Source organism: Bubalus bubalis, chromosome 1 (genome assembly GCF_019923935.1).
Source record: "Bubalus bubalis isolate 160015118507 breed Murrah chromosome 1, NDDB_SH_1, whole genome shotgun sequence".
Classification (NCBI taxonomy): domain Eukaryota; kingdom Metazoa; phylum Chordata; class Mammalia; order Artiodactyla; family Bovidae; genus Bubalus; species Bubalus bubalis.
The window spans coordinates 52,221,071-52,234,350 of NC_059157.1; the positions used below are offsets into that span (position 1 = coordinate 52,221,071).

The 13,280-nt window shown below is 39.9% G+C and overlaps 1 protein-coding gene and 1 non-coding gene across 6 annotated transcripts in view; both read right to left on the reverse strand.

Moving 5' to 3' along the window:
• Positions 1 to 13,280, reverse strand: part of MAP3K7CL (MAP3K7 C-terminal like) — a 48,472-nt gene that overhangs the window by 5,890 nt on the left and 29,302 nt on the right. For 4 of the 5 annotated variants that reach the window (XM_006056346.4, XM_044939713.2, XM_044939712.2 and 1 more), the window contains one exon: positions 11,655 to 11,770. In XM_006056346.4, coding sequence (XP_006056408.1) covers positions 11,655 to 11,770 — 116 coding nt within the window. Of the gene's footprint in view, positions 1 to 11,654; positions 11,771 to 12,662; positions 12,875 to 13,280 lie in introns of those variants that run through there. The other variant, XM_044939716.2, reaches the window with a different exon arrangement.
• On the reverse strand, positions 8,088 to 8,159 carry TRNAC-GCA. The gene has a single exon. It is a non-coding gene; the product is annotated as a tRNA-Cys (tRNA).

Here is a 13,280-nt window from a genome sequence, read left to right on the forward strand (position 1 = left end):
CATGTCTGACTCTTTGTGACCCCACAGACTGTAGCCCGCCAGGTTCCTCTGTCCATGGGGATTCTGCCGGTAAGAATACTGAAGTGGGTTGCCATGCCTTCTGCCAGGGGATCTTCCCAATCCAGGGATCGAACCCAGGTCTCCCATTTATATAGGCAAATTGATGTTCATCCATTAGCAAGTCATAATTAAATCCTGGCACATCAAGCTACAAAGATAATCATAAATAGATGATCTGAAGAACAAGTCAATATGTATAATTGACTAGATAGGGTCTTGCTTTGATTTCTTATTTATCATTTCTATTATTCCCTTCAAAAGAGTTTGATAAAGGTGCAGAAGATCATCATTACAGGAATCTTATTTCTGATGTCAAGAACCTGTAACATAGTTTTCCACATGAGGTACCTCAATAGTGAAAAGGTCATAACCTTGGCTGCACCAGAGATCATCTATTGTCTCCATCCTAAGCTGCATGCCTGGCAAAGGTTTTATTTGCTAAAACAAATAGGAAAAGGGGAAATCCTAGTGAGTTGGTAGAAAAAACTTGAAGACTTTCTGCAAAGTAATTCCAAAATGAAGGATATTCTTTATCTTGTAGGAGGTTAGAAATAGATTCATCATTAGGACAAATATTTCTCTGCTTCTGTGAAAACCACTACTATGGCTCTTTGAACTTTCAAAGCTGACTAAACATTTTTATTTGGAAAAGAAAATCCTGGCAGGTTAGCCCCTAGGAGCTAAAGTATTAATTTTAGATAATAAAGTAATACAATGCTATCTCTATCATGGGGAGATTTAGTTTAAATAAAGATTTAGACTGCACTGGTAGTGATTCTTGAAAGATATGTGCACTTTGCTGTTTAGTATCTAAGTCCAGTTGGATTCTTTTCAATCCCATGGACTGTAGCCTGCCAGGTGCCTCTGTCCATGGATTTCCCAGGCAAGAGTACTGGAGTGGGTTGCCATTTCCTTCTCCAAGGGTGTCTTCCTGACCCAGGGATTGATCCCACATCTCCTGCATCTCCTGCATTTGTAGGAGGATTCTTTAAAGGCCCAAATCTTTATGACTGGGGCACCAGTGGAAAGTGTAACCTCGTAGTCGGATGAAATCTGGGATACTGGGATTTCACATAAAGCTCAGTCCTAAAATGAAAGAATCCCCTTGACCACATCTCCGCCTCTTGGAGCAAAGTGAAAAGTCAAGACACTTCTTTGGCACTTCCACTCATTCACTCAACACATATTTGTTGAAATCCTATTGCAAACCAAGCCCTGTCCTCCATTCTCGATTGCTTAGTTAGCCTCAGGAAGCGTATCTCCCCTGTTGGAAAACGAACGCAAATCCTACAACTTACCAAAAACCATCTTATCTATATTAGAGATCTTAGGAAAGAGGGTCGAATTTCATTCTCTCATTACAACATACCTTGCAAACACTTGTGGAGAAATATCCTCATTCACTGTTTCTTTATAACCCTGAAAACCTACTTTCTGAGGGCTGTGTAAACATTTCAGGAAAATATGCTGGGAATGAAAAAAAGTGAGGTTTGGTTTTCCGTGTTTGCTAACTGTGGTACTGTGGAAAGAAAACTTCCCTGAAGTCAAGCAAGTAAAACATAAAACTGAACTTCCACCATCTGGCCCTTCCCTGCCCCTCACCCTCTTTGTCCCCAGTCTTTTGCGAGTTTCCCCAGAACACAGGTTTAAAACCTCTGAGTTCCAAAATGTAACACAGGAATGTCCCAAAGAAATAAATGTTTCTGGTGAGACAGAAAAACCTCTTGCTGCTGGAAATTTCAAAACAAATTAAATACCATAACTAAAAACAAATCAAAATAGGGCTGTTTCTAAACTGACTTTACAAATTGCTTACACTCCATTTTCCTCCATCCCGATATATTCCCCTCAGTGAGATATTGCTCCCTCAAGCATCATTTTAAATACTTTAAAAAGACGTGAAGGGACTTCCTTGGTGATCCAGCAGTTAAGACACTGCACTTCCAATGCAAGGGATGTGGGTTTGATCCCTGGTTGGGGAACTAAGATCCCACATGCCATGCAGAGCAGCAGAAAAAAAAAAAAGACAAGAACCACAGATCAGATGTTAATTGTGGTATTTGCCCTATGAAAACCCTTTTCTAATGTTTTGCCATTAAAATTGTACATCTTTTTTTCTTCAATTCAATAATAAAAATACAACTCAATTTAAAAATGGGCAAAGGATCCAAATAGACATTTCTCCAAGACGTCATAGAAATGTCACAAAGCACATGAAAAGATGTTCAACATTTTTAGCTATCAGAGAAGTGTAACTCAAAACCACAAAGAAACATCATTTTACAGCCACTAGCATGACTATAACCAAAAAGACATAATAAGTGTTGGCAAAATGTGGAGAAATTGGATCATTCATACATTTCTAATGGGAATATAAAATGGTGCAGCCATTTCAGAAACAGTCTGGCAGCCCCTCAGAAGGTTATGGGGCTTCCCTGTGACTCAGCTGGTAAAGAATCCTCCTGCAACACCGGAGACCTGGATTCGACCTCTGAGTTGGGAAGATCCCCTGGGGAAGGGAAAGGCTACCCACTCCAGTATTCTGGCCTGGAAAATTCCACAGACTGTATACTGCAGCCATGAAATTAAAATACACTTACTCTTTGGAAGGAAAGTTATGTCCAACCTAGATAGCATATTGAAAAGCAGAGACATTACTTTGCCAACAAAGGTCCGTCTAGTCAAGGCTATGGTTTTTCCTGTGGTCATGTATGGATGTGAGAGTTGGACTGTGAAGAAGGCTGAGCGCCGAAGAATTGATGCTTTTGAACTGTGGTGTTGGAGAAGACTCTTGAGAGTCCCTTGGACTGCAAGGAGATCCAACCAGTCCATTCTGAAGGAGATCAGCCCTGGGATTTCTTTGGAAGGAATGATGCTAAAGCTGAAACTCCAGTACTTTGGCCACCTCATGCAAAAAGCTGACTCATTGGAAAAGACTCTGATGCTGGGAGGGATTGGGGTCAGGAGGAGAAGGGGACGACAGAGGATGAGATGGCTGGATGGCATCACTGACTTGATGGACGTGAGTCTGAGTGAACTCTGGGAGTTGGTGATGGACAGGGAGGCCTGGTGTGCTGTGATTCATGGGGCCGCAAAGAGTCGGACACAACTAAGTGACTTTTACTTCAGAAGGTTACACATGAGACTATCACAGGACCCAGCAATTCTACTCCTAGTAAAAGTGAACTGAAAAGATACATCCCCACAAACACTTCTACATGAATGTTTGTAGCAGCATTATTCGTAATAGCCAAAAGTGCAAAGAATCCAAAGGTCCATCAACTGACAAATGGATAAATAAACGTGGTATAACCATACAGTGGAACATTATTTGACAATAAAAAGAAATGAAGCACAGTTGTATCTCATTTTATTGCACTTTGATTTATTGTGCTTCACAGATACTGTATTTTGCTTTTCTTTTTTTTTTTTTAACATTTGCTCATTTTGTGTCTCTGTATTACATTTTGGAAATTCTCAAAATATTTCAAGCTTTTTCATTATTACTGTATTTGTAATGGTAACCTGTGATCCATGATCTTCGATGTTATTATGTAAAAAGACCACTATTTTATGAAGGTTAGCATTTATTAGCAATAAAATGTTTTTATATTAAGATATGTACTTTTTTGGGCTTCCCTGGTGGCTCAGCAGTAAAGAATCCACCTGCAGTTCAGAAGCTGCAAGAGATGCGAGTTCAGTATCTGGGTCAGGAAGATCCCCTGAAGAAGGGAAAGGCAACCCACTCCAGTATTCTTGCCTGGAGAATCCCACAGACAAAGGAGACTGGCAGGCTACAGTCCATAGGGTCACAAAGAGTCAGACACGACTGAAGCAACTTAGCATGCACGCATATACTGTTTTAGACATAATGCTGCTACACATTTAATAGATTACATAGTATACTTAATTAATAGTATAAACATGAAAGTGAAGCGAAAGTGAAAGTTGCTCAGCCGAGTCCGACTCTTTGAGACCCCATGTACTATACAGTCCATGGAATTCTCCAGGCAAGATCACTGGAGTAGGTAGCCTTTCCCTCTTCCAGGGGATCTTCCCAGCCCAGGGATCTAACCCAGGTCTCCCGCATTGCAGGCGGGTTCTTTCATATTCACTGGGAAACCAAAGAATTTGTGTGACTCTCTGGTGCGATATTCACTTTATTGCCCGTGGTCTAGAACCAAACCTGCAATACCTCCTGGGTCTGCCTGCACTGACACATGCCACAACACAGATGAACTTGGAAAATATTACACTAAGTGAGAGAAGCCCGTCACAAAAGACCACGTACCATGTCTCTGAATGAGAAATGCATGATTCCATTTCTCTGAAATATCCAGAATAGGCAAACACACAGAGTCAGAAAGTAGATGAGTGGTTGCCAGTGGCTGGCAGGAGGAAGAGGAATAGGGACTGACTACTCAGTGCATCAGGTTCGTTTTTGGGGGTGATGAAAATATTCTAAAATTGTGATGATGGTTGCACAGCTCTGAGTCTACCAAAAACCCCTGAATTGTTTCTTTTGTTACATAACATTTTTCTAACCCAAATTTTCTAAGAGTTTACCTCTTTTCCTGATATTCTAAGTCAATCTTCCCACCACCACCACCCCAGCCACACCCCACAGCATGTGGGATATTAGTTCCCCGACCAGGGATCTAACCCTTACCATCCCCTCCCGCATTGAGTGGAAGCTCAGAGTCTTACCCACTGAACCACCAGGGAAGCCCCTCTAAGCCAAACTTTTAAACACTACAGCACCTGACACAATTTCTCATACATAGAGCAACAAGTGGTTTCTCCTCTGAATGAGATAAAACACAAAGCAAATTTTACTATTATAAATTTAAGTTTATTATTTTTTAACATATTTAAAAAATATGTATTTAATAATAGTATTATTAGTATTTAATAATACTAAGTTTGCTACAAACTTTACTATTATAAATTATAAGTTTAATTTTAGAACTAATTAGAGTTTAACTCTACCTTTTCTTTTTTTTGCTGTGTCGAATGACTTGCAGAATCTTAATTTCTCGACAGGGATTGAACCCAGGCTCCCTGAAGTGGAAGTGCAGAGTCCTAACCACTGGACTGGCAAGGAATTCCCCAAAACACATTTTTAAGACATGCAGACAATTCAGTGATAAATTTCAAATGTCATAAAATATCTGTGGGAGATTTGGGTTGACATACACACATTACTATATGTAAAATAGATAGCTAATAAGGATCTACTGTATAGCACAGTATACTACTATACAGACTTCTCAATAAGTCTGTAGTGACCTATATGGGAAAGAATCTAAAAAAGAGTGAATATATGTATGTGTGTATATTTATATATATGAATATATATATGTATATGTATAACTGACTCACTTTGCTATTGTAAATCAACTATACCACAATAAAAATTCAAAAAAAGATACTAAAATAGATAAAAATGAAATCCTAAAAAATGTTCAATTAACCCACAGGATGGCAAGGAAAAAAACAATGGAAATGGCAAGAAAAAAAAAAAAGAGGAAACAAAAAGAAAACAATAACAAAATAACCAACTCAAGTTTATAGCCCAACAAAAAAAATAAAATATCTCATTTCTATGAGTTTCCATTACATACACAAAATTTATATGTGTTCTATAAAACTATTCATAATATTTATTGAAAAAAGTATGTATATATTTTATGTTACTATATTTGTACTTATATAAATATATTTATTCACATACAAAAGGGTTAGAAAAAAATAGGCAAAAATGATAGTAGGAGTTTTGCAAAGCTGTCAGAATTATTGGTAAATTTTTAAAGCTTTCAGTAAAATTGTCTTTTTGTTTTTCAACTGAGAAGAGAAAATTTTCCAATGAAAGTAAGAAGCAGCTGTTTGTATACCACCGGTCAATAAACCAGAAACTATTCTTTAAATTAAATTCACCCTACTGTGAGTTTGTAATCTTAGAAAACGTTTGATTCTCTTTATCCACCCAACAGACAGGATTTAAAATAATATATAATCAACTCTTCTCTCCCTTCTGTGAAGTCTCTCAAACTAGATCCAGGGAGACCCCCTCTGGAGATGAGAGTGAAGTTCAGTTTAACCTGTGCCCACATGGCTCCAACATGTAAAAACTCTCTCTTAAACACCTGGGTTAATATGGACAGTGCCCTTCTCAGCGTGGTATGGAACATTCACTGCATGACTGAATGCGGTGGCTGTTCTTTTTTTTTAACGTTTTATTTTGTACTGGTGTTATAGCCAATTAACAATGTTGTAGAGTTTCAGTGGACAGCAAAGGAACTCAGTCATATATATCCATTCTCTGGATGTATATATATCCAGTCATAGATATAGATATAGATATATCCATTGGGTATATATATACAATATAGATATATCCATTCTCTGCCAAACTCCCTTCCCATCCAGGCTGCCACATAATACTAAGCAGAGTTCCCTGTGCTATACAGTAGGTCCTTGCTGATTATCCATTTTAAAGATAGCAGTGTGTATATATTCAACCCAAACTCCCTCACTAGCCTTTCCCCCATCCTTCCCCCCAGCAACCATAAGCTCCTTCTCCAAGTCTGAGTCCATGGCTGTTCTCAGAGGAGGAATTTGGAGAAGTTTTACAGCATGTCTTTATGGCATAACTTTGCTATCATTTTATCTTGCTTTGTAAGCCATCTTGTGTAGGTTTTTCTTCTCTGCAAGACTATAAATTCTGTGAAAGTGAGGACAGCAGAGGACACAGAGTAGATATCTGCTATGTACAGATGGGTTAGATAGAACTGAATAAAGTCTTTTGAAAGACACAAAAAATAAATAAAATGTTTAAAAATTAAAATAGAACACCTGGATTAGCATCTCTCTGTGTGTCTAGCTTATGCTAGCCAATCACCAGAAGCAACGTAATCAGTCACATTTTATTAAATAATAGGGAAGAAATTCTCATCCAAATGATTGAAAAATGAAGAGCTGATTTATTTCGGTCAAATCCATTTGGTCCCCTCTATTTTGACTAAGTACCAACAACCTCAGACATGCAGATGATACTACTCTAATGGCAGAGAGTCAAGAGGAACTAAAGAGACTCTTTTTTTTTTTTTCTTTAAAGAGCCTCTTGATGAGGGTGAAATAGGAGAATGAAAAAGCTGGCTTAAAATTCAACAATCCAAAAACTAAGATCATGGCATCCGGCTCCATCACTTCATGGCAAAGAGAAGAGGGAAAAGTGGAAATAATGACAGATTTTATTTTCTCAGGCTCCAAAATCACTGCAGCCACAAAATTAAAAGACAATTGCTCCTTGGAAGAAAAGTTATGACAACCTAGACAGTGTATTAAAAAGCAGAGATATCACTTTGCTACCAAAGGTCCATCTAGTCAAAACTATGGTTTTTCCAGTAGTCATGTATGAATGTGAGAGTTGAACTATAAAGAAGGCTGAGTGCCAAAGAATTGATGTTTTCAAATTGTGGTGTTGGAGAAGACTCTTGAGAGTCTCTTGGACTGCAAGGAGATCAAGCCAGTCAATCCTAAAGGAAATTAGGGTATTCATTGGAAGAACTGATGCTGAAGCTGAAGCTCCAATTCTTTGGCCACCTGATGCGAAGAGCCAACTCAGTGGAAAAGACCCTGAAGCTGGGGAAGATTGAGGGCAGGAGGAGAAGGGGACGACAGAGGATGGGATGGTTGAATAGCATCACCAAATCAATGGACATGAGTTTGACCAAACTCCAGGAGACAGTGAAAGACAAGGAAGCCTGGCATGCTGCCGACCATGGGGTCACAAAGAGTCGGACACAACTTGGCAACTGAACAACAATCTTGCCTAAACACAAAGACCATTTAGGAAAATATCTGTTGCAAAATGAATTTCTACTTCAGTAAAATGAAAGTGAAGTCACTCAGTCGTGTCCGTCTCTTTGCGACCCCATGGACTACAGCCTACCAGGCTCCTCAGTCCATGGAATTTTCGAGGCAAGAGTACTGGAGTGGTTTGCCATTTCCTTGTGCAGGGCATCTTCCCAACCCAGGGATCGAACCCGGGTCTCCTGCACTGCAGGCAGACGCTTTACCATCTGAGCCACCAGGGAAGCCCACTTCAGTAAAGTGTTAAAAAAAAAAAACATGAACCGCACAAAGCCTTTGTAGGATCAAGCTCATTTTTCTACAAATATAAAATATAACCATACTTCCAGTTTTAACAATTTATCTTAGCAATTCTTTACTTCTGATACTGACTTCATATTTTAAATACAGACCATACAAATTACAAATAAAAAATGCTACATGGTGGATATAACAATCTCCTATAATCGGCCACTGTAAATCACCCCAACTCATATTTTATCCTATGCTCAACTCCCTATTCAGTGACTGGGATACAAAGAGAGGTTAAAGGGTATCGAGCTCTGCAGGGAGCTAGACAGAATCAGAAAGACAGGACACACAGTTCGGTGATAGTGATAGTCACTCAGTCGTGTCTGACTCTGTGACCCATGAACTGTAGCCAACTGTAGGCTCCTCTGTCCGTGGGATTTCTCAGGCAAGAATACTGGAGTGGGTTGCCATTTCCTTCTCCAGGGGATCTTCATGATACAGGGATCAAACTCACGTCTCCTGCATTGCAGGCAGATTCTTTACCATCTGAGCCCAGTCAGTGGGTAACTACTGATAACACTAGCCTACAAAAAGTGCCCAAAGAATCATTCCAGTAAGTTTTTCTTCACCCAGGAAAAGCGCTGATCACGGTGGCATGGTTGGGGAGAGATACAGGCTAAGTTCTTTTCAAGGGTAGCATTTGGACAGATGAGGAAGGAAGGAGACTCTAGACTGAGCCTGGTGTGAGCAAGGGCACTGAGGCAGGAAAAGTGAATAGGCGAGAATGAGCTGAAACATTCTGCAGAGGTACTAAGACCATACTGAGGCAGATCTCACCATCTAGGCGGAGAACTTCATGTCCTTCTCTAGCAACGTGAAACCACAGGCAGGGAAACCAGTTAGAATATTACACTGACCAAGATTTGAAGTAATAAGTCCCAATCCCAAATGGCAGAAACCGGAATGAATAAGAAGGACTTTGAGAGACTTACCAAAAAGAAAGGAAAAAAATAATCAAAGAATCTGGCCTTTGTCTAAAATCTAGTGAATTACTTAGGGAGAAAAAAAAAATAAAGACAACATCATGATTTCAAGAAAACTCCAAACCCTTCCAAATAGGCTTGAGAGAGGAAATGAGAAGAGTTTTACAGAAACACCTAGAATATGTTTCAATAAGAGAGCAATGAATCACTCTCATATTGTTGTCCTATTGTATTTTTTGATGCAGCATATAAAAATATACACTTACAAAACATATAATTTAGTGGGCAAGTCTTGTATTGCCATCCCCCAAAAAAGCTACACATGTGGCTAATTTAAATAACACTATACCTTCAGTCCTCCAGTACTGTGGCCACCTCATGCGACGAGCTGACTCATTGGAAAAGACTCTGAGTCTGGGAGGGATTGGGGGCAGGAGGAGAAGGGGATGACAGAGGATGAGATGGCTGGATGGCATCACTGACTCCATGGATGTGAATCTGAGTGAACTCCAGGAGTTGGTGATGGACAGGGAGGCCTGGCGTGCTGCGATTCATGGGGTCGAAAAGAGTCGGACACGACTGAGCAACTGAACTGAACTGAACTGATACCTTCAGTCTAAAATATTTATTATTTACAAATAAATACATAATTTACCTGGGGCTGTTTTTCATATCACAACACCATAGTTAACACACACATCCACACCAACGGGAAGATACATTTATAAGCCACTGATAATACAAGTCCTCTCTTAACTTCATCACTGGTTACATTATTGATAGGCATCTTCAGTTCCTTTATGACACTTTTTGAAGGACTCAGATTGTATGCAAATGTACAATCGAAGCATTCCAACCAATTTGTGAAAACTCTTAGACCAAAAAGAAAGTCTCAGACATACAAAGGAAAAGTTGTGTTTCTCATCTCCTTGTGAGCATCTTTCAATGCCCTATAGCCAAAAGTCCAGGTATGACTTTATGTTTGAAGGAAAGTAAGGAAGTAAGAGGGCTTCCCTGGTGGCTCAGAGGTTAAAGCATCTGCCTGCAATGTGGGAAACCTGGGTTCGATCCCTGGGTCGGGAAGATCCCCTGGAGAAGGAAATGGCACCCCACTCCAGTATTCTTGCCTATAGAATCCCATGGACGGAGGAGCCTGCTGGGCTCCACGGGGTCGCAAAGAGTCAGACACGACTGAGCAACTTCACTTCACTTCAAGGAAGTAAGAAGATATTTGCAACATGCCGACTGGTCTTAGCATAAATGACGTCCAACCCTAAAACCAGTGCTGCTCCCCACCATATTATCCTGTCCAACTACCATTCTGAGGAGTCTTCAAAGGGCCCCAAGAGCTTCATAAATGTCTCAAAACAAAATATGTTTGTTTCCCTTAGAGTCATTTGAAAATTATGCTTTATATAAGTATAAATATAAATATGTTGTGATACCATGTATCACTCCAGTAGGAAGAAGAAGAGCAGAAACTTAAAGACTCACAATATGTTTGGATTATGTGTCACTCATTCACCAAAAATTGATTCAGTATCTACATGCTATGTATTGTGCTTCAGGAAAATGATGGTGGAAAACACTTGACTATCCTCCCTTTTTAGGACACTTACCATTTAGCAGGAGATGCAAATATTCATCAAAAGATCTCCCTAATAAATGTGTGAGTACACACTGACCAAAGCTATGAAGAAAAAGTGTCTGATGCTTTGAAAGGATGAAAGAATGGGGATCACCAAGTTGATATTGGCAGAAGTTAGTGCAATCGAGAAAATGGATACATGTATGGCTGAGTTCCTTTGCTGTCCACCTGAAACTCTGACAACATTGTTAATTGGCTATACTCCAATACGAAGCAAAAAGTTTAATATAAAAAAAGGAGGAGAATTCAGAAGCATAAAGTTATGAGTAGGTAAAGTGAGAATGCTTTAATTAATAAACTGCCTAACTCCCTTCAGCAGAACTTTAATGATAATAGAAGCTGTGAAGATAAAGAAAAAGAAAAAGAAAACTTACTGGACTATTGAGCTATAAAATGCAGTTAATCAACTAATACATTTACCTTATCCCAAGGAGCCATCCCAGTGGCTTCTCTACCTGAGGTGGGCATGCCAGCATTCAAGCATTAATTAAAATCCACCCTAAGACAAAGTGCCCTGGGCCTTTGAGCACATTCTCAGGGAACACCACGTGGCTCCAGGCGGTATTTTAGCATCTTTGATTTCCTGAATTAAAGAATGCTCATTAAAAAGTTAAGTTTTGAGCAGGACACACTCCCCTGGTTCCTCTGGCCACTCTCTTTCATCTAGCACAGTTCCGCTTGTATCACTCCTAGAATCACAGATGAAAGCACAGAACCCTGAACCACAGAAAGTTCTCCTGCCCACCTGTCTCCTTCCCTCTCGCCCCACGCTCAGCCTGTCCTCCCCTACCGTCCACAGTCCATGAGCAGCAGTCAGCGGTCAGGGATGAGGGTACCGGGGGCGGCACACTGCTTACTTTCTTTCCTCCAGCAGGGCGATCTCCTTTTTCACCTCGCGGTATTCTTCTGCTATCTGGCAGTGCTGCTTGTACACCTGCATGGATTCCATGGAGTCATGACAAGGCGGCAGAGGCTTCACAAAAAAAAAAAAAAAAAAAAAAAAGAAATCAGTCCATTTCCTTGTAGCAGAATAAATTACCAGCCACCGTGATATCCTGATGATCTTTAGAGGGAGAGGTTTTGCAGGAGAATGGCGTTGTTGATCCACACTGGACAGGGATTGGCTGATTCTATTTGACTACAAATGGAGAAGTGGCCCCATAACTCCCCACCCAACCCCCCCACCCCCTGCCGCATGCGTTGTCCAGTGTTGTTCCAGGGCACCCTCAGGCCCAGGCCAGAGCCCTGAGACCCATGACAGGTCAGTTACCTGCCGTGCACTGAAAAATAAGTCCCCTATAATTCTAAGAATCTTAAACTCTGCTTTAGAGAATATTTCGGTTGTCTGTTTCAATCACCCCTTGATTTCTATTCCTGATGCCCAGAGGCATAAATGCAACTTGTAGAGAGGAGGAGCCCTCCAAGAAAGGAATCCAATAAACTTACTTACAAAAAAATAAATAAATATATAGAGTCACAGAAATAGAAAAGAAACCTATGGTTACCAGGGGAGAATAGGGGGAGGAATAAATTGTGAGATTGGGATGAACATACATACATCACTATACATAAAATAGATAACTAATAAGTGCTTACTGTATAGCACAGGAAACACTATTCAGTAGTCTGTAAGGACTTCTGTGAGAAAAGAACCTTAAAAAAAATAAGATGCGTGTGTATAACTGATTCGCTTTGTTGTACACTTGAAACTAACACAACATTGTACATCAGCTATACTCCAAGAGGAAAAAAAAAGAGAGAAAGAAAGGAAGCCAAACTGAAGAAATGATGCTGGCCTAGAAATAATGCTTGCAACAATTAACAAACCATGTGAAGGACCAAATCCCAAATAAAACGATGCTTACAACATGTGCAGGGAAAGAGAACAAGGATTCCTGTCTGTGCTTTTCTCCCATCCTTGAGGGGTACAACAGCCAGCACACAAGTTTTTCTAACCACAACATGCTGACTTCTTTCTAGAATTTATTTTTAAAGAATTGGCTTTCCCTCAGTTCGCAATTCTAATTAGCAGCATGTTATTAAACACATTACTTTGAGAAAAACTAGTTAATATTCTTTTAAAGAGGTTTGTAATCACCCTTTTCAATTATTTAATAGAAAAATGTTGCATAATATCTGAGAAAGTGTTAGTCGCTCAGTTGTGTCTGACTCTTTTGTGACCCCAAGGACTCTAGCCCGCCAGGCTCCTCTGTCCTTGAGATTCTCCAGGCAAGAATACTGGAGTGAGTTGCCATGCCCTTCTTCAGGGATCCTCCCAACCCAGGGATCGAACCCAGGTCTCCTGCATTCTTTACCATCTGAGCTACCAGGGAAGCCCAGTATCTGAGAAAGATGACTTAATTGTTATACAGGCTCTTCTGTCTAATCTTCTCTTCACAGTATTCTTAAATATGTACTCTATGTGTCTGACTAGGTTACAATCTCACTAATTTTATATTAGTAAATGAGAAATAATGAATTCC